Raw genomic sequence first — 24,653 nt, 5'->3', positions numbered from 1 at the left:
CCTGGAGCCTGTTTCCGATTCTGTGTCTCCCTCTCTCTCTGCCCCTCCCCCGTTCATGCTCTGTCTCTCTCTGTCCCAAAAATAAATAAACGTTGAAAAAATAAAAAAATAAAAAAATAAATAAAAAAAAAAGACTGAGATCTTGCCATTTGCAACAACGTGGATAGTCTAGAGGGTATGATGTTAGGTGAAATAAGTCAGAGAAAGACATTACTATATTATTTCACTTATATTTGGAATCTAAAAAAACAAAAACAGGGGCGCCTGGGTGGCTCAGTTGGTTGAGTGTCCGACTTCAGCTTGGGTCATGATCTCACAGCTTGTGGGTTCGGGCCCTGCATCAGGCTCTGTGCTAACAGCTCAGAGCCTGGAGCCTGCTTCAGATTCTGTGTCTCCCTCTCTCTCTGCCTCTAACCCACTCACATTCTGTCTCTGTCTCTCTCAAAAATAAGTACACATTAAAAAAAAATTTTTTTTTTAAACAAAAACAAAAAGCAGAAAAAGATCCACAAGTACAGAAAACAAACTGATGGCTGCCACAGGGGAGGTGGTTTAGGGGAGGAACAAAATGATGAAGGGTAGTGGAAGTACAGGCTTCCAGTTATGAAATAAATAAAACACAGGGATAAAAGATTCAGTATTGGGAACACAGCCAATGGTATTGTAATAGCGTTGTATGGTGACAAATGATAGCTACACTTGTGGTAAGCATAGCATTGATGTATACAGATTTTCTGAACCACTCTAGTCTACACCTGAAACTAACACTGTGTATAAACTACACCTCAGTTAAAACAAAAAAGGAGGGGGCGTCTGGGTGGCTCAGTCAGGTTAAGCGTCCAACCGTTCAGGTCATGATCTCATGGTTCATGAGTTCGAGTCTTCCATCAGGCTTTGTGCTGACAGCTCAGAGCTTGGAGCCTGCTTTGAATTTTGTCTCCTCTCTCTCTGCCCCTCCTCTGCTTGTGCTCTCTCTCTCCCTCTTTCAAAAAATGAATAAACATTTAAAAAAAGAAAAAAAGAAGTTATTCATGCTAAACCTCACTTTACAAATAAGAAAAGTCATAATTTGAGCTCGGTCTAGATAGGATTTGAATAGTTAGGAAGAAAAGACAACTTTCCGAGTAAGGAGATAATATAAGCAAAGTTTAGAGGCTGAAACAAATCAGTTAAATTCAAGTAACAGAGAATAAATTCTTTTGACTGAGAATAAAGGTAAATTTAGGAATGGCTAAATTTTGTGTCAGGAATAAGGGATGGAGTTTCAATAGTTTGAAGAATTAAACTTCATCTTACAGGCAGTGGGAAGGTAGAGTGGGTTTGAGCAACAAATGTAAATTTCTTAAGGAAGCACAAATTGTGCACTTGTCTGGAAGCCAAGACAATATACATAAAACAGGGGTTGTAAATGCCAAAGTGTTTTACCAACTGCAAATCCAATTTTAAAACAAGGTAGAGAAGGAGTTAGAGATAACAGAATTAAAAATGGACAATAAAAGAAAACGGAAACAAATAAGGGAAGAATAAATGATACATGTGGACAAAAGAATCAACAGTCACCTTACAAAAGATAAGTTAACTTCTTGCAGTCAAGTTCTAGAAAGAGGATTAGACGGTCCAAACAGTAAATTTCCATAACTAAAAAGTACTTTACTCAAAGCATAATCACCGAATGCTACCGTGTTTCAAACTGCAGTAACTCACCTCTCTAGCAGCACAATCATGAGGAGCTTCTTCTTTATTTACTTTTCCTTTTGGAAATCCCCAGCCTGATTTTGCTAGGTACCCCTGAACCAGTAGTACCTATAAAAATGAGCAGAGGTAAAAATAAAACTTGCCTTCCTTTCCCACACTCCTTTCTAGGTCAAAGGTGTTTGAAGTAACCTTCCTTCAAGTAACTGTTATCACCAATATTTTTATACAGTACTTGGTTTTAATATCTTCCAAAAGTCTCACTATACCAGTATGAAGATGGGCATTCTGCCCATTTTAAAGTATTTCTTCAATAAAGTGACATTTCTTTGCAATAAGTCATACTACAAGTATAAAATATTAGGACTCAGAATGCAGAAAAAATATACAAACTTTGGCCTTTCAGCACTAAAAGTCTATTTTCAAACCTCAGTTCAGAACATTATATAAATAGCACATACATTTTATTTATGATGAAAACAGGTGATGATTGCACTAAAAATCTTTTATTACACTCACATTTTCAAGTGTCTCATCAAGAATAATTGCACCATATGTTGGTACTCCCATTTTATATTCCTTCCATTCATCCAAAATTTTTTCCACATCTTCACCTTGAGGCAGCAAAAATGGACAGTGACTGAAGAGTATACATAGTGTTAAGGAAGCTACTTTCTCTCTAAATATAGCTTGAGTACTTATATATAAAAAGAAACCTATTTAAATCAACTATGAATTTTATATGAAATTACTCAAATCTTCACCTAAGTTTTGTTCCTCCTTCTTGGTCACTACCCCTCCCCTCTTTGTTTTCTCCTGAAAAAGTCATTGCTAGCTTCTGCATTCAGCTGGACACAAATCAAGTAAGATTTGCATCGTCAGTCTTAGAGCTCTATGCTAACACAAATTCAGGGCCATGTGAACATCTCAAATACTTCTCATTAAGTGAGTCAAATTCACCACATCAGGAGTCAACAAATACTAAAACTGATCACAAGAAACAGAAGTACAGTATACATACATTGGTGAAAGGTAGAAACCACCAAAACAAGTAAAAGTGGTTACCTCTGGGAAGGAGAACTAGGGATGATGTATACCACTATTCTCTACTGTTGAATGTCTTCACCATGCACATGTATTGACTAGTTTTATAATTAAAAACATTTTTAAGATGAGGAATTACTAAGAATTATAGAGAAAAGTAAATCTGGGCATTAAGTATAGCCTATTTCAAAAGAAACTGGGCATGCCCTGCCCCCCATACTGGGCAGAGTAAAATATTTTTTATTTTTTAAGTAGATAAAACCTAAACCTGTAAAGTAGATGTTGAGGCTTCCAATACTCTACTCTATCAAATGCCTCATCACTACAACACTGTTAATTATGGAAAGTGTGGGAAAAGATATTTGTTATGACAGTGTTTCTCAAACCAAGGATGTATTCTTAAGGGTCCTCAAGTCCTTTATGAACACATTTATTGTTTTTATTTTGATGTTAACCTAAAAACAGGTAATATGAGCATACTTTCAATCATTTGGATGACCACATATATCAAGTACTACGTGATTTCAGAGACCATATTGGTACTAGTACTACTTACTGCTGTGGTCTACTAAAAATGGAGGAAACTAATATTCAAATGATGTATTAAGGTCAAATGATGCATAATATAGAAAGGAATATAGCTAGCATAATATAGAAAGGAAGGTTTCATTAACAGATATATAGCAAAGAAAGGTGGTGGAAAAACTGGTTAGTACAGGCACATCAAAATACCCTCAAAGAAGCACTATATGCACACTGTGACTGACAGTTGATTTAAAAAAAAAATCGTATTAAATTTATTTTATGAAAACAATTTGATAAGTTCTATAGCTTTTTATTTAAAAAATCTGTTTTCAGGCACCTGAGTGGCTCAGTTGGTTAAGTATCCGACTTTGGCTCAGGTCATGATCTCACGGTTCATGGGTTCAAGCCCCGCATCGGGCTCTGTGCTGACAGCTCAGAGCATGGAACATGCTTTGGATTCTGTGTCTCCCTCTCTCCCTGCCCCTCCCCCACTCACACTCTGTCTCTCTGTCTCTCTCTCTCTCAAAAGTAAACAAATATTTAAATAAATAAATAAATAAATAAATAAATAAATAAATAGATCAATCAATCTGTTTTGGTTTTTAGAGTTGTAGTAAAAACTACAGAGGCCCTCAAAGAGCCCAAAGAAGTCAACCATCTAGGACAACACTGTAATCAAAAGACAGATACTAGGTTAACCTCAATATACAATCTACAATATAATCTCACTATAATAGAATCTCAGCATAAATGCCTTTAATTGGGGAAGGGAGAAAAAAGGACAAAGCTTGGATATAACATTAACCCTTTCATTCTATACAAGCCTGCCAACATTCTGGAAAGGTACTTCCCAATAATAGTCTGGCTTTATACGTTTAGTAAAACCTCTTATATGTTTTAAAGTCATCACAGGTTTGGGGTGCCTGGGTGGCTCAGTCGGTTGGGCATCTGACTTTGGCTTAGGTCATGATCTCACGGCTCGTGAGTTCAAGCCCTGCGTTGGGCTCTGTGCTGACAGCTCAGAGCCTGGAGCCTAATTCAGATTCTATGTCTCCGTCTCTCTGCCCCTCCCCTGCTCATGCTCTGTCTCTCCTGTCTGTCAAAAATAAATAAAGATTAAAGTCATCACAGGTTTTTTTTTGAATCTTAAGTATACATCTTAAATAAATGTTTATTTCTTCCAATAAAATTTTTACCATAGAAAAACAAAAGTATGCACGAAGCAGAAAGAACTCCTAATAGTTCAGAGAGGAAGATACTTATGCAGTTCTTCCTCTTTCCTCTTCCTACAGTGTTCCTAATAACTGCAAGGTGCATCACCATGTCCATAAATTAGTGTTATCTTACTTTTCTACCCATTAAACTTTAAAAAAAAAAACAAAAAATAAAGATTTAACAAGAGAAATTATAAATCAACTGACTACTATTTACATTTTCCATTTACTCATTTTTTTCTACCCCAAAACCACCACAAAATGAGTTGACTGAACCAACTACAGTTCAAGATATACTTAGAACACTGAAAAGAATCTTTCTAATGTTTTCTTTCCTCTAGTTACTTTATTGTGAGAATACAGTATATAATACATGTCACATGCAAAACACGTGTTTATTGGCTATTTTTCTGGTAAGGCTTCTGGTCAACAGTAGGCTATTAGCAGTTAAGTTTTGGGGAGTCAAAGTTATACACAGACTTCACACTACACAGAGGTCAGGACTCCTAATCCCCACATTGTTCATGGGTCAACGGTAGTTAAGAGGTTATACTGATTAAAGTAAAAATTTGAAGCACATGCCCAGTTGTAATATATTCTTACAAGAATATAGAATACATATAATCTTTTTTTTTAATAATCTAGTGAATTTTTCTTAAGTACTCTTCTTATACTAACATTTTTGCAAATACATGAAAAATCTGTTCTAGGTAGAATCATCATTTAGACAGTAATCGTCCTCCAAAATCCTGCCATTATCAAGATAATGATATCTTGATACAATTAATGATAATGATACAAATTTCCTCATGGACAACTCCTCTCAAGCTCTAGCCTCAGTTCCTTGTATTCCTTGTCCTATCCATTCCCACTTCTCAGACCAATTCCCATAGCAACATTCTGGACCTTGCTATCACTAAAACTATTCCCGCAATTTGCCTGAAATAAAACATCATGACCATAACTTTCTACAGCATTCTTCTAATTAACTCACATTATACCATTATTGTACATTGATCTTGACTATATTCATTTGTCTGCATTAGCACCCTCCTCCTGCTTTTATTTTCTTCCCTAAACAATATGGCTTATCATTTTAATCAATCTCTTAGCAATTTCCAAAATTCCTTTGCCCCACTGTTCTCTGAATGTAGATCCCTAAGCAAAACTTTAACCCAGGAGAAAATCCAGGATGCCCATTCTATACTGACCTTGCTGAGCACTTACTGAAGAAAAATCCCAAGGCTATACACAATTTATAAAAAAGAAAACAAAGGTACAGAAAAGCTCCACAATTTGCCCAAGGTCGCATGGCAAGTAAATGGCAAAGATGGGACCCTAACCCAAGTAAAGTGGCTCCAGAACTTATGTTATCAACTTTTACTCTATGCCCTTCAGTAGTACCCTATCGTAACTTACCATACTGCACTAAAAACTTCCTTTCATCTTGAAGACAGGGACTGAGACCACTTTGTTCACTACATAATGCCTGGCATGGAGTAAACACTCACTTATTTAATGAAATCTATCACGTTAGCAAGAAAGGCTTTTCTCCATACAACTGAATAAACATAACAAAACAAAGTTTTGGGCTTTTTTTTTTTTTTTAATTATTAGCAAGGGAAGTTTAAAACTCATGTGCATACACACACAAAATCTTGCCTAGAACCCCAAAGTATGTAAAGTTGTTCTGGTAGAACCCTAAGTCCATGCAAAATAGATCACAGAAGCAGATTTGCCTGTTTTGATCATGTTTCTATAACTAGATCACAGCTTCTTAAAAGTGAAGTTCTCCATAATTTCTCCACAGAACCTATGATCAAGTCTTTAACAAAGATAGGGTTCAATAGCAGTTCTATCCCCCTTTGATTCTTCATTTACTTCTCCATTATTTAATCAGTCAAACAGCCTGATCATTTCTGCCACTGAAATGTCTCTTCAGTCTTTTCTTTGTAGTCCCTCTATGGTTCAAGACCTTAATGCTCCGTATCTCAAGTAATGTGACAGCCCACCCTATGGTTTAAGCTCTCCTGCCAACTAAGTCTTCTTGAATACCATTTCAAAAGATTTGCATAATATTCCTCAGCCTTGATCAAAAATTTAAAAAATTTTTATGGTTACCAATGATCTAGAACAAAGTGTTTCATCCATTTTCTGCAGAGACCTGGGGCAGGGCTGACCCATATTTCATGGAGCTCAAGGAGAATGATAGCTAGGAGCTGAGGACAAGAGTTATTTCCATTCTTCCTCCAACTCTAGCACAGTACAGTGAACTTGTGGTTACAATTCCATTCGAATACATGATTTACAGTTAAAAACAATGACCTACAGAATAAAAACCACTTTGGCTCAAGATCTAAGAACCCACAAATCCCCCCTACATACCTCCCATCCCTATTCCCTACTATCTTCCCATAAGAATTGTCTGTTCAATATATACTAATTTACTTCCTATGGTATCCCTTATTCTTTCCAACTCTCCAATTTTGCTCAATCCTTTTCTTTACCTGGAATATACTACCCACTCCTAGCTCTTTATAAAATCCTACATTCCCTTACAAATATAGCTTTGCCTAAAAAATCTCTGAATTCTAAACACATTAATATTGGGACCATTAGCAATTCACCAATTTTTTTGCCTTCTAACAGCTTCTTTTATAATCTTAAATTTTCATATGTATCTTTTATAACTAATAAACTGACAACCTTCTATCTTATTTGTAAATGGGGAAAAAAAAACTTTGAAAGCAAGGACTTCTTTGTATTTGCCACAAAACTAAAATCATTGCTTTTAACATATTAAATATTCAATAATTATTTAACAATTTCTATCCCCAAAAGGTAGTGATTTGATTAAAGATCATCTAGTTAAATGGAACAGCAAGAACAAAGTAAAAACAGAGGTCAGTTCTAGAAATAGGGTAGTTATTTCTGAAAGAGAAAATCAAATTTAATTCTAACAATCACTGCATTATTTCAAAGGGTCCTCTAGATAAAAATAAATATACTATTAAATTGTGTCTACTATTTATATTGACAACTTTTAGAAACCAAGTATAGTTATCTAGTAAGTTTTAAATCTCAAAGACAAGCAAAAGGAAATCTGTACTAAAATATTTTATTAGCAATAATGAAAGACAGTCATTATAGTAAAAAAAAAAGGATATCAGCTTTAGCAAAGTCTCTTATCCCACACTGAGGTAATCCTGGTGTGTTCTGCATGTAGAAATCCAAGTAAAACCAATGGGCAAGTTCAATCTGAAAACACACTCGGATAGCATTGTCTCTTTCCTCGCTGGGAATATGCAAAATAAATCGGCTGTCAAAAACAAAAAACATTAAAATTACATTTACAAACCATAACGAATTTAACCTACTGAACTGCTTTAATCACCAACATAAAAAAGGGACCAAGTGCTGATCAAGGAAGGAAAATTTGGAAGCATTACTGTAGGGAAGAGGAGTCTGGATGGAAGGCAGCTATGCTCACCACTCTACCACCAATGCTGCACAAGGAAGAGAAGCCTGAAAAAAGTTTTTCACAGTTATCTCATTCATAATAGAGTATTTTTAAGAGGCCATTTACCCTTTGTTAACAAAATAAAGGGAGCAAGGAAACAACGTTCACTAGGATTTCCTCCCATGACTGGTAACATTTAAAAAAAAAAAAAGCATTGTTTTTTTTTGCTGAGAGAGAGAGAGAGAGAGAGAGCGCGCGCGCGAGCCCGAGAGCAAGAGCGTGCATGCAAGCAGGGGAGGGACAAAGGAGAGGGAGAGGGAGAGAGAGTCCCAAGCAGGCTCCACACTGACAGCACAGAGCCTGACATAGGGCTTGATCCTACAATCCTGCGATCATAACCACAATCCTGAAATCAAGAGTCGGACGCCTAACCGACTGAGCCACCCTGGTGCCACAGCATATGATGTACAAATATATTCATTCATTCAAATAGGTAAGATGTTAGCTGCTTAATCTTCTTGTTTAAAGTATTACAAAGCGACAAGAAATCAACTCTTGTTTAATTAACAGACTACACTTCTCAAAGACCCCCATCTGCAGAACTGGAGCTCAAAATACCTCTTAAAACGTACGTTTAAAATAACTTTTTAAAGTATACTCACTTTTTAAAATCCTAAATTATCTTTTCCAAGTACATTTGAAGGAAGGTGGGGACATATTTTATATATACAGCATAAATATACACTATATTACATATACATGTGACTGAGACAATAAACCTCTATTTCTGTTAAGAAGTCAGAATTTAAAAATCTAAGTGAATGGGATTCACGGCACTCCTTAAGCAACCACCCATTACTTCTTCCACTGCATAGAATTTTTTGGAAATGCCTTGGAGAGACAGATTGAACTACAAAAAAGAAATCCATTGGTTGTTTTAAATTTATTTTTTTATTTTATTTTTTTAACGTTTATTTATTTTTGAGACAGAGAGAGACAGAGCATGAACAGGGGAGGGGCAGAGAGAGAGGGAGACACAGAATCTGAAAACAGGCTCCAGGCTCTGAGCTGCCAGCACAGAGCCCGACGCGGGGCTTGAACTCACAGACTCTGAGATCATGACCCGAGCCGAAGTTGGACGCTTAACCGACCAAGCCACCCAGGCGCCCCTAAATTTTTTAATATTTATTTATTTTTGAGAGAGAGAGACAGAACGTGAGTGGGGAGAGAGAGAGGCAGACACAGAATCTGAAGCAGGCTCCAGGTCCAAGCTGTCAGCACAGAGCCTGATGTGGGGCTTGAACCCATGGACCATGAGATCATGACCTGAGCAAAAGTGAGACACTTAACCAACTGAGCCACCCAGGCACCCCAAAATCCAAAGGTTTTTAAGTTATTTTTAAAAATTAAGAATTAGTTATTGACAATTTGATCACTCACACTATTCACTAGCAAATAATTTTGCTTGTTTCCAAGGTTCAAATCAACCTTTTTTGTTCATGTTCAAAAAACATGCTTTTAAATTATAAAAATAATGTAACATTCCAATAAGGGAATAAATAAGTAAATGGTAAGACGAATGTAGGTACAATTAACCTATATTTCAATACAGAAAAACTATGGGGAAAAGGAGCTTAAACTGCACATACACCAGGAACAAAATGTGTAACATGCAATCCCGGTGGCATTATCTAAAATAAAAAAATCCAAACTCTTCTAGATGGCACTCAAGATCTGATTCCTACTCACCTGCATAACCTCTTGGATTACTTTAAGGGGCTCTTTATACCCAGGGATACCAAATTCTTAGAAATATCTTAAATTGTCATCTATCTACTATATCTACTTCCTTTCCCTTGTCCACCTAGCAAACTCCTAATTCATCCTTCATGACTTACAAACATTACCCCTCTTATGTAGATACACCAGACTCCTCTGAACAGATTTATATAATCTCTGAGACTCCCAACTCCTTTACAATTATCTGGCGTTTACTATCACTGTCCACAAACTCCTCTAAAGTAGTTCACTGAGATAATGTACCCTATCTTTCCCTGTTTTTATTCCTATAGTCTAGCAAATTGTTTGACATATACATTGAGAATGACATACTGATAGTTACAATTTATCTTTTAAATGCTTACGTAGGTCCTATTCTGGTTAGATGGAACAAGCACACTCTGTCCCTCCCATAAAATGTCACTATCAAACCTGGATTAAAAAAAAGCATACAGCAGCTACTTGAAGACTGTAAAAAGTAAACAGTAGCAGGAAGACTGGGGAGGACAGTATCTGAAGTGAATTTACCATTTTTCCACCCTCTAGTGTCGCCTGGCCGGACTGGGGGTTAGAAGTGAGCACCAGCTGGGAAAGAGAGAGCCCCAGAAGCCCTCTAGGGTCAAGCCTCAAGGGTCAAGAGAGGAGTCTAACTCTTGCAGAGAGTAGGGTTTTCTTTTTCTGTTCTCCATTCTCCCATGCCCCAGCCCACAAGCAATGCCATCATGGTTAGAGGTGGCAGCAATAGTGTAACAGAGACCCACAGAGGCTAAAACTCTAAGGCACAGGAAACTTTCTCTTGAATCGCAAGAGCTATGTGCTCCCAGGAGAGTAGGGCTAATGTTCACTGGTTTTTTTTAATTCTAACCTTCAGCCACTTGGTCTCAGACGTGAGCAGAGACACATGAAGTGTGTGCCAGAGTGGCTTCTGACTAAAGGACCAAAAGGATAGACCTAAAGAGCCAGTAAGTATCAGGGAAATAGCTAAAGAGAAGCAGCTCAGGAAAATGGCCCCAGGAAATTGTTTACAAACTGAGGCTCAATCCCAAACTGCACAAGCTTGGATTAGACTACGAACAGCAAACCACCAACTTTGTGAACTGAACTATATCAGACCACTGCCCACATCTAAGAATGACCACTAGGTGGTAAAACAGGATAAACAGCACTGCAAAAAACTAATTTTGTATCTGATTTTATTTAACTTAACACATCCCTAAAACACTCTAGACATTTATTATTTGCTCAGTTTGGGGCATTTTCTACTGACTTCCATTATGGAATTAACTCCATTCCCACTCCCATTCTACACACCCTTCTCATCTCTCCATCCACCCAACAAAACTGTATCACAATTTTGGTTAGGATGTCAACTTCAGCACTACTGACATTTTGAAGAAGAGAAGTCTATGTTGAGAAGAGCTTTCCTGTGCACTGCATGATGTTCAGTGCATCCCTAGCCTCTACTCATTAGCACTCCCCACCAAGATATAACAGCTAAAAAGATCTCCAGGTAATGCAAATGTCCCCTAAAGGGGGGAAAATCATTCCCAGTGATAACCAGAGTTAGATGAGCACTCAGTCTTTACATTATTATGATTCTGTAAATGCAATTCACAATTAAGCCATGTGGTAAGCTAGGATTACTTTTTCTTTCCTGCACAATTCTTTGTTCTTCCCATAATTAATGTCTTATCATTGCATTTGCTTCATTTTCTCTATATCATCCCTATCACTAATTCAACCTTCCACTAGTTTCCTAAATTTTTTTCTCAAATGTTAATTCAGACACATCAGTTTCATCTCCAAGACTATCGTTGAGCCCTCTCATCTGTTCCAATCGGCTGCTTATCATCTACAGCTGATACACATCTATCATACTACACTGTCCTCTTACTAGCATCCTATGGTTCCCCATGCCTCTACCCTACAGAGTCCAGGATTCCTATATCCTGTCTTCCTCAATTTTCTTTATTCTTTTCATGAAGTATACCCTCCCAAACCTTCTGAAGGAAGGATGCAAGGGGGATAAGTACTGAGATACTGTACATCTGAAAATATCGTTATCCTCAGAGCTGACAGGCTGGATAAAGAATTCTAGGCTGGAAATCATTTTGAAGACAGTGCTGTCTCCCACCTGCCTCCAATTTTGATGGTGAGAAGACAAAGCATTTCAGATTTGTCTATTTTTTTTCAGTCTGGAAGCTTCTAGGTTCTTCCTTCTGTCCCCAGTATTACGAAATTTCCCAGCTGTCTATTTTTCATCTACTGCACTGGCCAATGAATGGACCTTGCTTCTTTGGAAATTCACATCCCTCAGTGCTGAAGGACCTCATGGACTGATCCTCATGATTCTTTACTCTCCTCTGATATTTCCTACCTCTGATTCCTCCTCTGCCCCCCACCCCAACCTTCTGAGGAACATTATTAACTGTATCTTGCAAACCATCTATTAAGATTGTTTCTGCTCTCATATTTTTAATTTCCAAGTGCTATCCTTGTTTAAATTACGCTTTTATAGATTATCCTGTTATTCCATGATTGTAAAAATCTACCTCTCTAAGGAGATCAATATAGTTTATATTTTCTTCTATCTGCATAGTTTGCTTGCTCCCAGTTGCTTTTCTTCTCTTTGAGCTTTAAACTCTACCTTTTAATGTTAAGAAGCCTATGTCAGATATCCATATTTAAGTGAAAGGCCACAAAGCTATTTAGAAGGCTTATCAAACTATAAGGCATCATTTAAGGTAAGTGATCAGGCTGAGCCATTTAATTGGGGAACCAATGTCAGTGTCATTAAGTCTTTCCTCACGAGCTAGTCAAATCACCTAAAGAATCTTCCAATGTCAGATTTGGGAGAGTAAAGGACAAGCTGCCACATTCTAGGAGCAGAACAGAAGAAGGCTGAGGGCTTTCAGGATATATATGTGTATATATATGTACACAGGATATATAAATTCACTTCTTCCATTTTTCAATATTCTTATTTTAGAATAGATTGACACTATTACACCACTCTCATTCAGGTCTATTAGATCTACTAAGTCATATAGAGTATTCCTTTTTGCTTTATAGTTCCAAAATTTTGTTGCTCATCCTTTTACCCATTCTTCCTTTTCTTGTGGTTTTATGTACTTAAGAATTTTTAAACTTTACTCTTTTAGTGGAGTAGATGTCTATGTACAACCTACTATCTTTAAATAGAAATTTTCATTTCTAGTAAAGTTTCTAGACACTAACCACAATCTAAAATGTGGCAAAAAGTGCATAGCACAAAGAAATCCAATTTCATTCCCATCCCAACCCAGAAAAGCCCCAAGTGAAGAAAGGTCAACTGGAAAAGGGAGTTAAGAAAAAGGAGAAACATGCCAGGACATCCCACAGAGTGTGAAGCCTGCTTAAGATTCTCTTTCTCTCTCCCTCTGCCCCTCTCCTTCTCTCTCTCTCTCTCTCTCTCTCGGGAAAAAGAAAAAAAAAAAAAAAAAAAAAGGCCTGAGTGTTTAAAAAAACAAAAATCATTAGAAGGGGCACCTGGGTGGCTCAGAGGGTTAAACATCCAACTCTTGATTTTAGCTGAGGTCATGACCTCACGGTTCATGGGTTAAAGCCTCAAGTAAAGAATCCCACGGGTACAGAGCCTGCTTGGGATTTTCTCTCTCTCACTCTCTCTCTGCCCCTTCCCTGCTTGCTCCCATATGCACATTCTCTCTCAAAATAAATAAATAAGCTTAAAAAAATTAGAAGATACAGGAGCAGCAATTTGAAAAATAGGATAATGGAAAGTACCCAAGCTGGACAGTAAAAAAAGAAAAAATACAGGATAGGTTATGAGATCTCTTGGATAACATCAAGCAAACAAACATTTGTATTAGAAGGAGTCCCAAAAGGAGAGAAAGATGAACCCAAAGAGTTCTATACCATGACACATAATAATTAAAATGTCAAAGACTAAAAATTTTAAGTTTTAAAAGCAGAAAGAAAGAGGCAAATAGTCATGTACAAGGAATATCCCACAAATCTATCAGCTAATTTTCCAGCGAAAATTTTGCAGGCCAGAAAGGAGTGGCATGATATATTCAAAATGCTGAAAGGAAAGAACTGCAAAGAAGAATGATCTACCCAGCAAGATTACTATTCAGAATTGAAGAGGAGATAAACAGTTACCCACACAAAAGTGAAAGGAGTTCATCACCACTAAACCAGCCTTAAGGAACATTAAAGGGACTTCATTAAGTGGGAAAGAAAAAGCTATAATTAAAAGAAAATTATGAATAGAAAAAAATTCATGAATAAAAGCTAATATACAATAAGGGTAGTAAGCAATTATAAAGCTAATATGAAGGTTAAATGAAAGAAACAGTCAAATCAATTATATCTAAACAATTAGTTAAGGTGACTCACAAAAAGATGTAAAATATGACAACATATACATAAAACATGGAGGGTTGGTAAAAATGAAATTCTTTTAGAATGTGTTCAAGTTTAAGTGACCATCAACTTTAATATAGACTGCTACATATTTAAGATGTTATATACTAATCTCACGGTAACTTCACACCAAAAACCTATAATAGATACACAAAAAATAAAAAAGCAAACCAAGTATAGCAGCAAAGAAACTCATCAATACAAGAGCAAAAGAAGAAAGGAACAGACAAGAACTACATAACCAGAAAACACGTAACATCGTGTCATAAGTATACACCTATTGACAATTACTTTAAATGTAAGTGGTCTAAATGCTTCAAACAAAAGACACAGGGTGACAGAATGGATAAAAAACAAGACCCAGCAATAGGCCGTTTAGAAAAGATTCACCTCAGACCTTAAAGACACATACAGACTGAGTGATGAGATGGAAAAAGATATTCCATGCAGATGGAAGCAGCAAAAAAAAAAAAAAGAAAGGAAGAAAAAGAAAAAAAAGAAACAAACAAAAACAAGAACAACAAAACACCACCAGAGCAGCAATACTTATATTAAACCAAACAGATCTCAAAACAAATACTGTAACAAGAGACAAAGGGAATTACTTAATGATAAAATGATCAATACAAAAAAGAGGATATGCAATGGTAAATACCTATGTACCCAACCCTGAAGCACCTAAATACATAAAACAATTATTAACAGACATAGAGAAAGAAACTGACAGTAATACAGTAATAGCAGGGGACCTGAACACCCCACTTTAACATCAACTGATAGATCATCCAGACAAAGAAAATCAGTAAGGAAACATGTCTTTGACACGTTACACCAAATGGACTTAACAGATATATACAGAATATTCCATACTAAGACAACAGAATACACATTCTTTTCAAGTACACATGAAACATTCCCTGGGATGGATCACACATTAGGCTACAAAACAAGTGTCAGTAAATTTAAGAAGATTGACATCATATCATGCATCTTTTCCAACCACAACAGTATAAAACTAGAACTCAATTACAAGAAAAAAAAGAAAAAGAAAAACACATGTGAACTAAACAACATGCTACTAAACAACCAATGGGCAAATGAAATTAAAGAGGAAATAAAAAAAAATACATGGAGGCCAATGACAGTGAAAACACAACAGTCCAAAATCTTTGAGATGCAGCAAAAACAGCTGTAAGAAGGAAATTTATAGCAATACAGGTCTGCCTTAAGAAACAAGAAAAATCTCAATCTTACACCTAAAGAAACTAAAAAAAGAACAGGCCAAAGTTAGTAGAAAAAAGGAAATAATAAAGATCAGAGCAGTAATAAATGATATAGAACCTAAAAAAACAAAAACAAAAACAAAAACAAAACACAGAAAAGATCAATGAAACCAAGAGCTGGTTCTTCGAAAAGATAAACAATGATAAACCTTTAGCTAGACTCATCAAGAGAAAAAGAAAAAAGACCCAAGTAAAATAAATCAGAAACGAAAGAGAAGAATGGACACCACAGAAATACAAATGATTATAAGAGACTACTATAAAAAATTATATGCCAACAAATTGGACAACCTAGAAGAAATGGATAAATTCCTAGAAACATACAATTTTCTAAAAGTGAATCAGGAAGAAACAGAAAATCTGAATAGACTTGATTCCTAGTAACAAAACTGAATCAGTAATCAAAAAAACTCCCAACAAACAAAAGTCCAGGACCAGATGGATTCACAAGTGAATGCCACCAAACATTTAAAGAGTTAATACCTATTCGCCTCAAACCATTCCAAAAAGTGCAAAAGGAAACAAAACTTCCAAGTACATTCTCCAAGGCCAGCATTACACTGATACCAAAACTAGACAAAGACGCTACAAAAGAAGAAAACTGCAGGCCAATATCCCTGATAAACACTGATGTAAAAAACCTCAACAAAACATGAGCAAACTGCACGCAACAATATATTAAAAGGATCAGTCGCTACTATCAATTGAGATTTATTCCTGGGATGCTAAGATGGGTCAATATACACAAATCAATCAAGATACACTGCATTAATATAATGAAGAATAAAAATCATATGAGCATCTCAACAGATACAAAAAAAAAAAATTTGGCAAAATTCAACATCCGATCATGATAAAAACTTTCAAAACAGGGGCACCTGGGTGGCTCAGTTGGTTAAGCGACCAACTTCAGCTCAGGTTATAATCTCGTGGTTCGTGAGTTCGAGCCCCATGTTGGGCTCTGTGCTGACAGTTCAGAGCCTGAAGCTTGCTTCAGATTCTGTGTCTCCCTCTCTCTCTGCTCCTCCCCTGCTCACACTCTGTCTCTCTCTCTCTCTCTCTCTCAAAAATAAACATTAAAAATTAAAAAAAAAAATCTCAAAATAGTGGGTTTAGAAAAAGCATACCTCAACATAATAAAGACCACATATAACAAACCCGCAGCTAACATCATACTCAATGGTGAAAAACTGACAGCTTTTCTTCTAGTATCAGGCACACAAGACAAGGATATGTCCATTCTTGCCACTTACTCAACATAGTACTGAAAGGCTTAGCTGCAGCAGATAAGAAAAAGAAATAAAAAGGCATCAAAATTGCTAAGAAGTAAAACTGTCACTGTGTGCAGATACGATACTATACACAAAAAACTAAAAATTCCACACAAAAAAAGACTATTAGAAATAATGAATGAATTCAGCAAAGTTACAGGATACAAAATTAATATACAGTAATCTATTGCATTTCTATACACCAATAATGAAGTAGAATAACAAAACAAGCTCATTTACAACTGCACCAAAAAAGAATAAATTATCTAGGAATAAACTTAACCAAGGAGGTAAAAGACCTATAATCTGAAAACTATAAAACACTGATGAAAAAAATTGAAGACAACACAAATGGAAAGACATTCCATGCTCATGGATTACAAGAATATTGTTAAAATGTCCATACTACCCAAAGCAATCTACAGATTTAACGCAACTCCTACCAAAATACCAATAGCATTTTTTACAGAAGTAGAACAAATAATTCTAACATTTGTATGGAACTACGAAAGACCCCAAATAGCCAAAGCTTTCTTGATAAAGAATACAGACGGAGGTATCACAATCCCAGATTTCAAGATATACCACAAAGCTATAATCAAAATAGTACAGGACTGGGGTGTCTGGGTGGCTCATTTGGTTGAGAATCTTACTCGTGACTTCAGTTCACGTCATGATCCCAGGGTTATGGGCTCCACACTGAGTGGAATTCTCTCTCTCCTCTGTCCCTCTCCCCCACTCGCACTATGGTACTACACAAAACTAGACATGCAGATCAATGGAACAGAGAGCCCAGAAATAAACCCACGTTTCTGTGGCCAATTAATCTACAACAAAGGATCCAAGAACACATATGGGGAAAAGATCGTCTCTTCAATAAATGGTGCAGGTAAAACTGGACATCCAACTGCAAAAGAATGAAACTGGACCACTTTCTAACACCACACACATAAATTAACTCAAAATGGACTAAAGATCTAAATGTAAAACATGAAACCATAAAACTCCCAGAAGAAAACACAGGCAGTAATTTCTTTGACATCCAACTTAGCAACATTTTTCTGGGTATGTCTGTTCAGGAAAGAAAACAGAAGCAAAAAATAAACCATTGGGACTACGCCAAAATAAAAAGCTTTAGCACAGCAAAGGAAACCATCAACAAAACAACAATGCAACCTATTAATTGGAAGAAGATATTCCCAAATGATATATCCAATAAAGGGTTAATAGCCAAAATATATAAAGAACTTACACAACATCAAAAAACAAATAATCCAATTAAAAACAAAAGAGGACTTGAATAGGTATTTTTCCATAGACATACAGATGGCAAAGAGACACATGAAAAGATGCTCAACATTACTAATTACTAGGGAAATGCAAATCAAAACCATGAGATATCATCTCATACCTGAGATAGTATGAGATCTCACAATGGCCACAACCAAAGGATAAGAAATAACAACTGTTGGCAAGGAGAAAAAGAAACCCACGTGATTGTTGGTGAGAATTTACATTGGTGCAGCCACTGTGGAAAACAATATCAAGAGTTCTCAAAAAATTAAAAAACAGAAATACGATATGATCTGTTAATTCCACTACTGGGTATTAACCAAAAGAAAACAAAAACACTAATTCAAGAAGATATACGCACCCCTATGTTTATTGCAGCATTATTTACAATAGCCAAGATACAGAAGCAACCTAAGTGTCCATCAATAAATGAATGGATAAAGATACATAGATAGATAGATAGATAGATATAGATACACATATATGCATATATACACAGTGGAGTATCACTGAGTCATAAAAAAGAATGAGAACTTGCCATTTGAGAAAACATGGATGCACCTAGAGAGTATTACACCAAGTGAAGTAAGTGAGAGAAAGACACATACCGAATGATTTCACTCATGTCTGGTATCTAAAAACAAACAAACAAAACAAATGAGCCAACAAAACAGAAACAGACCCATAAATACAGAGAATAAACTGATGCTTGTCAGAGGAGAGGGGATTACAGGGATGGGCAAAATGGGTGAAAGGAGAGGGAGATACACGCCTCCAATTTAGAAAGAGTCAATCACAGAGACAAAAGGTATGGCATAGGATATATGGTCAATGCTATTTTAACGGCATTGTATGGTGACAGATGGTGGCTAGACTTGGGAGCATAGCATAACAGAGCTGCCAAATCACTTACGTTGTACATTTGAAACTAATGTAACCTTATGTCATATACTTCAATTTTTAAAAAGGGAGAAGGGAACAGCAAGGTCTACTTATGTAATAGAAGAATGTCTACTCTTCTTTCACTCCTTTAAAGGAGTCAGGAGTTTCTCCTACAAAAGAGCGGGGGAAGGGGGAAGAATACCCAAGGCTCTTTCCTAACTTTAGCAGATAGGTTTGGGTAATGGCACCCCAAAGCAAAACTCCCACACACTGGTTTAAGGATCCCCAATGTAAGAGCTAGCACCCTATCTACTCACATAAAAGAGAAGCCTGTCAATAAATAAGCTCCTATATACCCTCATCTTAAATATGAAACAGCAACAAAAATCAGCCAACATCTAAAGAAAATTTGGCGCATGACAAAGAAAAACATGTATTAAAAAACTGGCCCTGGGGGCGCCTGGGTGGCGCAGTCGGTTAAGCGTCCGACTTCAGCCAGGTCACGATCTCCCGGTCCAGGAGTTCGAGCCCCATCTGGCCTGATGGCTCAGAGCCTGGAGCCTGTTTCCGATTCTGTGTCTCCCTCTCTCTCTGCCCCTCCCCCGTTCATGCTCTGTCTCTCTCTGTCCCAAAAAAAATAAATAAACGTTGGAAAAAAAAAAAAAAATTAAAAAAAAAAAAAAAAAAACTGGCCCTGGAGGCACCTAAGTGGCTCAGTCAGTTAAGGGTAAGACTCTTGACCTTAGCTCAGGTCTCAATCTCAAGGTCATGAGTTCAGGCCACGCACTGGGCTCCACCCTGGGTGTGAAGCCTACTTAAAAAAAAAAAAAAAAAAAAAAAAAAAAAAAGGCCCGGAAGTTGAAGTTATCTCCTACAACCTAGGTACTCAAAGTGTGGACCCCGGACCACCTGGGAGCATACGTGTGAGAAGAGAAACAGGCATTTTAGTCCTATAAGGACTCAGAAGTTTACTTCCTAATGATCCTCTCAAAGGAAATTACTTTTCAACGTGCACCAGCAAAATAAGAATGAAAACCAAGAAAGCATAAAACATGAAATTTAAGAGATAATAAATGCAACCTGGGAGAGCTTTGAAAGGAATCCTAGTAGGCCAGTAGTTCGGCAAATCTAGGGAACAACCAGTTCAGACTGGCTAGAAGGGTGGAGGTCTCCAAGAGGGCACTCTCCAGGAAAAAAGAATTTTGTAGAATAGACAGTATGACTGAGGGTAAGACCGAGGCTATAATAAAGGAGCAGACAAGAATGGAGAGGAGGAAGCTATTCTGGTTGTGCTGGGGAAGAAAGGAAAATGTACAAGAGAATCATAATCCAAGTATGAAGCAAAAAGCTGAAAGTAGAATAAAAAGACAATCAAAAAGAAAAAAGAAGGACTTCAAGAAATGCCAGAAGGGCACCTGCCTGGTTCAGTCAGTGCAGCATGTGACTCCTAATCTAGGGATTATAAATTCAAGACCCATTTATAAATTGGGTGTAGAGATTACTCAAAAATAAAATCTTAAATAAATAAACAAATAAATAAGGAATAGCCAGAAATGAGAGAATTATGAAGAAAGCACATGCTTCTTTCTCCAAAAGACAAAACTGTAAAAGGCAGCATTTTGACCAATTAGTAGGATGTAAGAAAGGAGAATTCATTCTGGCATTCCCTTTCAACACCCTTACAAAAGGATCCTGACTATGGCTAGAGGGAAAAAAACAAAATCCTAGCCATTGTAAACCTGCCTCTACTGTGAAAAATACGTACATAGCAATTCCATATAACAAATGCTATTATTCTTGTTCAGCTTTTGCAATCAACCAACAGTAAAGCGTGTAACAGCCCTCGCAAGGTTACAAAATGGAATGTAAATATTGTGTGATGCTCTCAACCCTTATCACCTAATATCTACCAAGGTGCACTAAATCCTCAATTTAACATACGATGTTGATAAAACAAACTGGTGCAAGTATATTTTAAAATACTGAAGTATCTATCAGAAGAATTTACCACAAAACAGGTAAAAACCCAGGGAGCAGGAGTGAGATAAAAAGGGGCCGGGAAGGAGGCTGTTGCATTTCTTTCATAACTTCACCTGTACTCTTCGATTTTTTTTTTTTTAACCTTACTCATGAGCACATCTTTTTAATAGCTAAAAGCTAACTTCTTTAAGAAACTTTAGGGGCACCTGGGTGGCTCAGTGGGTTAAGCGTCCAACTCTCAATCCTGCTCAGGTCACGATCTCATGGTTTGTAGGCTTGAGCCCCATATCGGTCGCATGCTGACAGTACAATGCCTGCTTGGGATTCTCTCTCTCCCTCTCTCTGCCTCTCTCCCCAACTGGTTCTCTCTCTCAAAATAAATTTTTTTTTCTTAAAAAGAAACTTTGTAAGACAAAGGAAACTTTAATACATGAAAATTACACTTTCATAATTTCATCCTGTACATGGTTTTCCTGTTTTAAAGATTTAAAAGTGTGTGCAGGGGCACCCGGCTGGCTCAGTGGGAGGAGCATGTGACTCTTGATCTTGGGGTCATGAGTTCTACATATGGATGTAGAGATTACTAAAAAAATAATAAAGTAAAATAAAAATAAAATAAAAATATGTTATATATACCTAGTATACTACAATATATAGTAAAAGCTGAAATAAAATGCTTTCCACAGTAATTATGGGACCTCACAAAATGTCATCTTTTCAATTTTCCTACAAATGGAACATCAGCAGAACTACAATTAGTACAAAACTGTTGCAGTAGAATTGAACACTAAAATGGCAAGCTGAAGATGAGCATGAAGTATTTGATTAGCTTACACAATTACCAAAATAGCAGCAACATTAGTTGCCAGAAAATACCTTTCTCCTTTTAACACTGGAGTGGCCTCACCATTTAATTCTTAAAGGGGCTCTAAAAAAAACTCCAAGCATTTCTTTAAAACAGAAACAACTTAAGCTGTAGATTTCAGTTTTTACTTGAAAAACATGCTCTTCAAGCCTTTAGTAAGCTAATTTAAATGGTATTGAAAAATTCTTGGACTTTTAATGTCAAATGCACTTTTAATGGTGCAAGAGGCAAATGTCACCACAAAATGGGGCAGATCTACTTTTTACATACACGTTTACTAGAATGTTCACTAGAACACTTAGACAACAGTCTTTCCTTCCTCTCTTCTAATTTCATTCTACCTAGAAATAACCAGTGTTATCAGTTTGATTGATTTTCCCAGACTTCTTGTGTGTGTGTGCGCGCACACACACACACAAATATACATAAGACATTAAAACATTTCTTTTAAAAAAAGATATCAAATGACTGTTATGCTCAATAGTATACTGCATACATCATTTCAAGATACAAATATTTTCCCTCAGCTTACTGTTTACCTTAGGAATTTATAATGGCTGCACAGTATCCCAGTAAATGAAATGTTGCATATGAAATCACTGCAAAAATAACATTCCATGTCCTAGGTTATAAGCAGCCTAATGGTTACAAAGTCGTATCTTGAAAATGTAAGTCTCCTGCTCTAATTTTTCACATCAAAATCAATCTATACATTTCTCCAAAACTTACTAATATATGGTCAACGACTGAAGTAGGCAAGATTTGCAAGAATATGTAACTTATCAAAAATTGACAACACAAAACAAACAAAAAACCTCTTAAATACAATACTAAACACTATAATTGGGGAAAACATAAAAGGGAGTAAAAACAAAGAGGGTCAAGACCAAACTCATAAATCAAGATGTACTTAAAACAGCAAAGGAGTCAGAAAAATTAACCTTTTTCCACTTAAGCTTTATGTTTAAAGAAATTAAACATAAATTCTAAGTATAAATTTGTCTCTAAAAAAGCCCCAAATCAAAAAAGCCTGAATTGTTAACATTAAACATCTTTAATCAACAAAAACATTAAAATATTAACATTAAAATGTCATTATTTTAAAACTCAGAGTTTTAAGAAATGGTTATTTGGTTTATTAGTTTGTCAGGTAGTTAGCCCTAGTTTTAAACATACAATCCTCATTTATATAACCAAAACACAGTAATTGCAAAAAAGTTACTCTCATTTCTTGAAGAAAAAAAAAGTTACTCTATTCCAAAAAAATCTGTATAAAATTGCTTAAATACACTCACTGGAAAACCTAGTAAGAATCTTTAACATTCATCAGATGTTTAACGTATTGTTTACAAAATACAACAATTATTTATTATATTTAATCCTCCGTAGTATCCAAAATAAACCCATACTAGTAGAAAGATTACTTTATTAAAATGTATAAGATTATCCATCTTTTTCTTTAATGTGTATCCCTATTAACCCTACATAATTCTTGCTCACCTTTTCAAATACGTACTCATTTTACTTTTTTTTCTAACTAGAAAACACACATCCTTTTAAAAAATCTTGGAAACAACAAGAAAAATCATACTCTCACTTCTTGTACATGTTCGTCCATTTATCCACACACATATACATCAAATATTTTTAATTTTTTAAATGTCTATTTATTTTTGAGAGAGAGACCATGAGTGGGGGAAGAAGGGAGAGAGGGAAACAGAGAATCCGAAGCAGGCTCCAGGCTCTGAGCTGTCAGCACAGAGCCTGACATGGGGCTCGAATCCATGAACCAAGAGATCATGACCTGAGCCACCCAGGAGCCCCTCAAATCTCTTTTTTTCTTATGAAATTTGGGATCATAGAAAATAAGCACATTTTAAGTGGTTCATTTGAAGCGATCATATTCCAAAAATTATAATCATACCATCACCAAAGAAGTACAGTGACATTCTTATTAGTTGCAAAATTAGTCTATTTACTTATCTACGCGTACTTTTGTGAGGTTTAAAATGTTAGACTTGATTTTCTGTAAGGCCTACCTGGCATAGGAGAAACAGTACAGGCATTGATTGTAGAGAAAAAGATCTACGTTTCAAATCCTGATTTTCTGAATTACAAGAAACGTGACCTTGTGTAGATTACAAACCAAGTCTGTTTGTCAGATGAAAATGTACAAGAACTGCACCTACCAGAGTTGTTTCCAGGATTAAATAAAATGATAGATGAGAAAGGAGCACCCAGTGCCTGGCACACAACAGTACCTCCACAAGTGTGTTCTTTCTTTCCCATTTAAAAAAAAAAAAAAAAAAAAAAGAAGGAAAAAAAGCGTGAATGTGACACAACTATTAAAAGTCAGAATTCTAGACATAAATACAGTAAACACACTTGAAAAGATGTTTTGTTTTGTTTTTTATCGGAGCCTTTTACTCACTTGTAATTTAAGTTATCTCACAATCCACTTAGCCGGCGACAACCCAGGGTGTTACTGTACGAAAAATTTTACTTCGGGAAAAGAAAATATTTTAAGTCCATTTTACAATTTTCGCTATCTGAAATTATAGCTAACAACAGGAAGAGTGCAAAAAAATTTCTCTTGTAAAAGTATACGAGTTAAAATCCTGCAGTTGAGAATCTCCTTCAAGGAAAATTGAAGAATGAAAAGAAGAGCAACTCTAGACTTTTTCCCCCTTCCAACGGTAAGTTTGGGGATAAACAAGGGAGTAATTCTTTAGAGCAATTTAGAAAATGCCAGGGACGTGGAAGAACACACGAGCGAAAGGGTAAGTTTGAAACTGCTCCCTGCGTAGGTCCGGGGGCGTGGGACGAAGATTCAAAACTCTGGGGTCTTCCGACAGAATTGAGGAATAAGACGGAGGGGGTCGGGGGGAGCGGTTCTATAAAAGTCAATGGCAGAAAAAAACAATGGGAGGGGGAAGAGGC

General features: G+C 36.3%; 1 protein-coding gene across 2 annotated transcripts in view; it reads right to left on the bottom strand.

Moving 5' to 3' along the window:
• Positions 1 to 24,653, bottom strand: part of DCP2 (decapping mRNA 2) — a 51,503-nt gene that overhangs the window by 26,156 nt on the left and 694 nt on the right. Inside the window, exons 2-5 of one of the 2 annotated variants that reach the window (XM_045446811.1) lie at positions 18,595 to 18,620; positions 7,643 to 7,794; positions 2,212 to 2,339; positions 1,705 to 1,803 (exon numbers count right to left, since the gene is read on the bottom strand). In XM_045446811.1, coding sequence (XP_045302767.1) covers positions 1,705 to 1,803; positions 2,212 to 2,339; positions 7,643 to 7,794; positions 18,595 to 18,611 — 396 coding nt within the window. In that variant the 5' untranslated portion in view covers positions 18,612 to 18,620. The remainder of the gene's footprint in view (positions 1 to 1,704; positions 1,804 to 2,211; positions 2,340 to 7,642; positions 7,795 to 18,594; positions 18,621 to 24,653) is intronic. The other variant, XM_045446810.1, reaches the window with a different exon arrangement.

The sequence above is a fragment of the Leopardus geoffroyi genome, chromosome A1 (genome assembly GCF_018350155.1).
Source record: "Leopardus geoffroyi isolate Oge1 chromosome A1, O.geoffroyi_Oge1_pat1.0, whole genome shotgun sequence".
NCBI classification, from domain to species: Eukaryota; Metazoa; Chordata; class Mammalia; order Carnivora; family Felidae; genus Leopardus; species Leopardus geoffroyi.
This window is presented reverse-complemented; position numbering and strand designations above follow the sequence as displayed.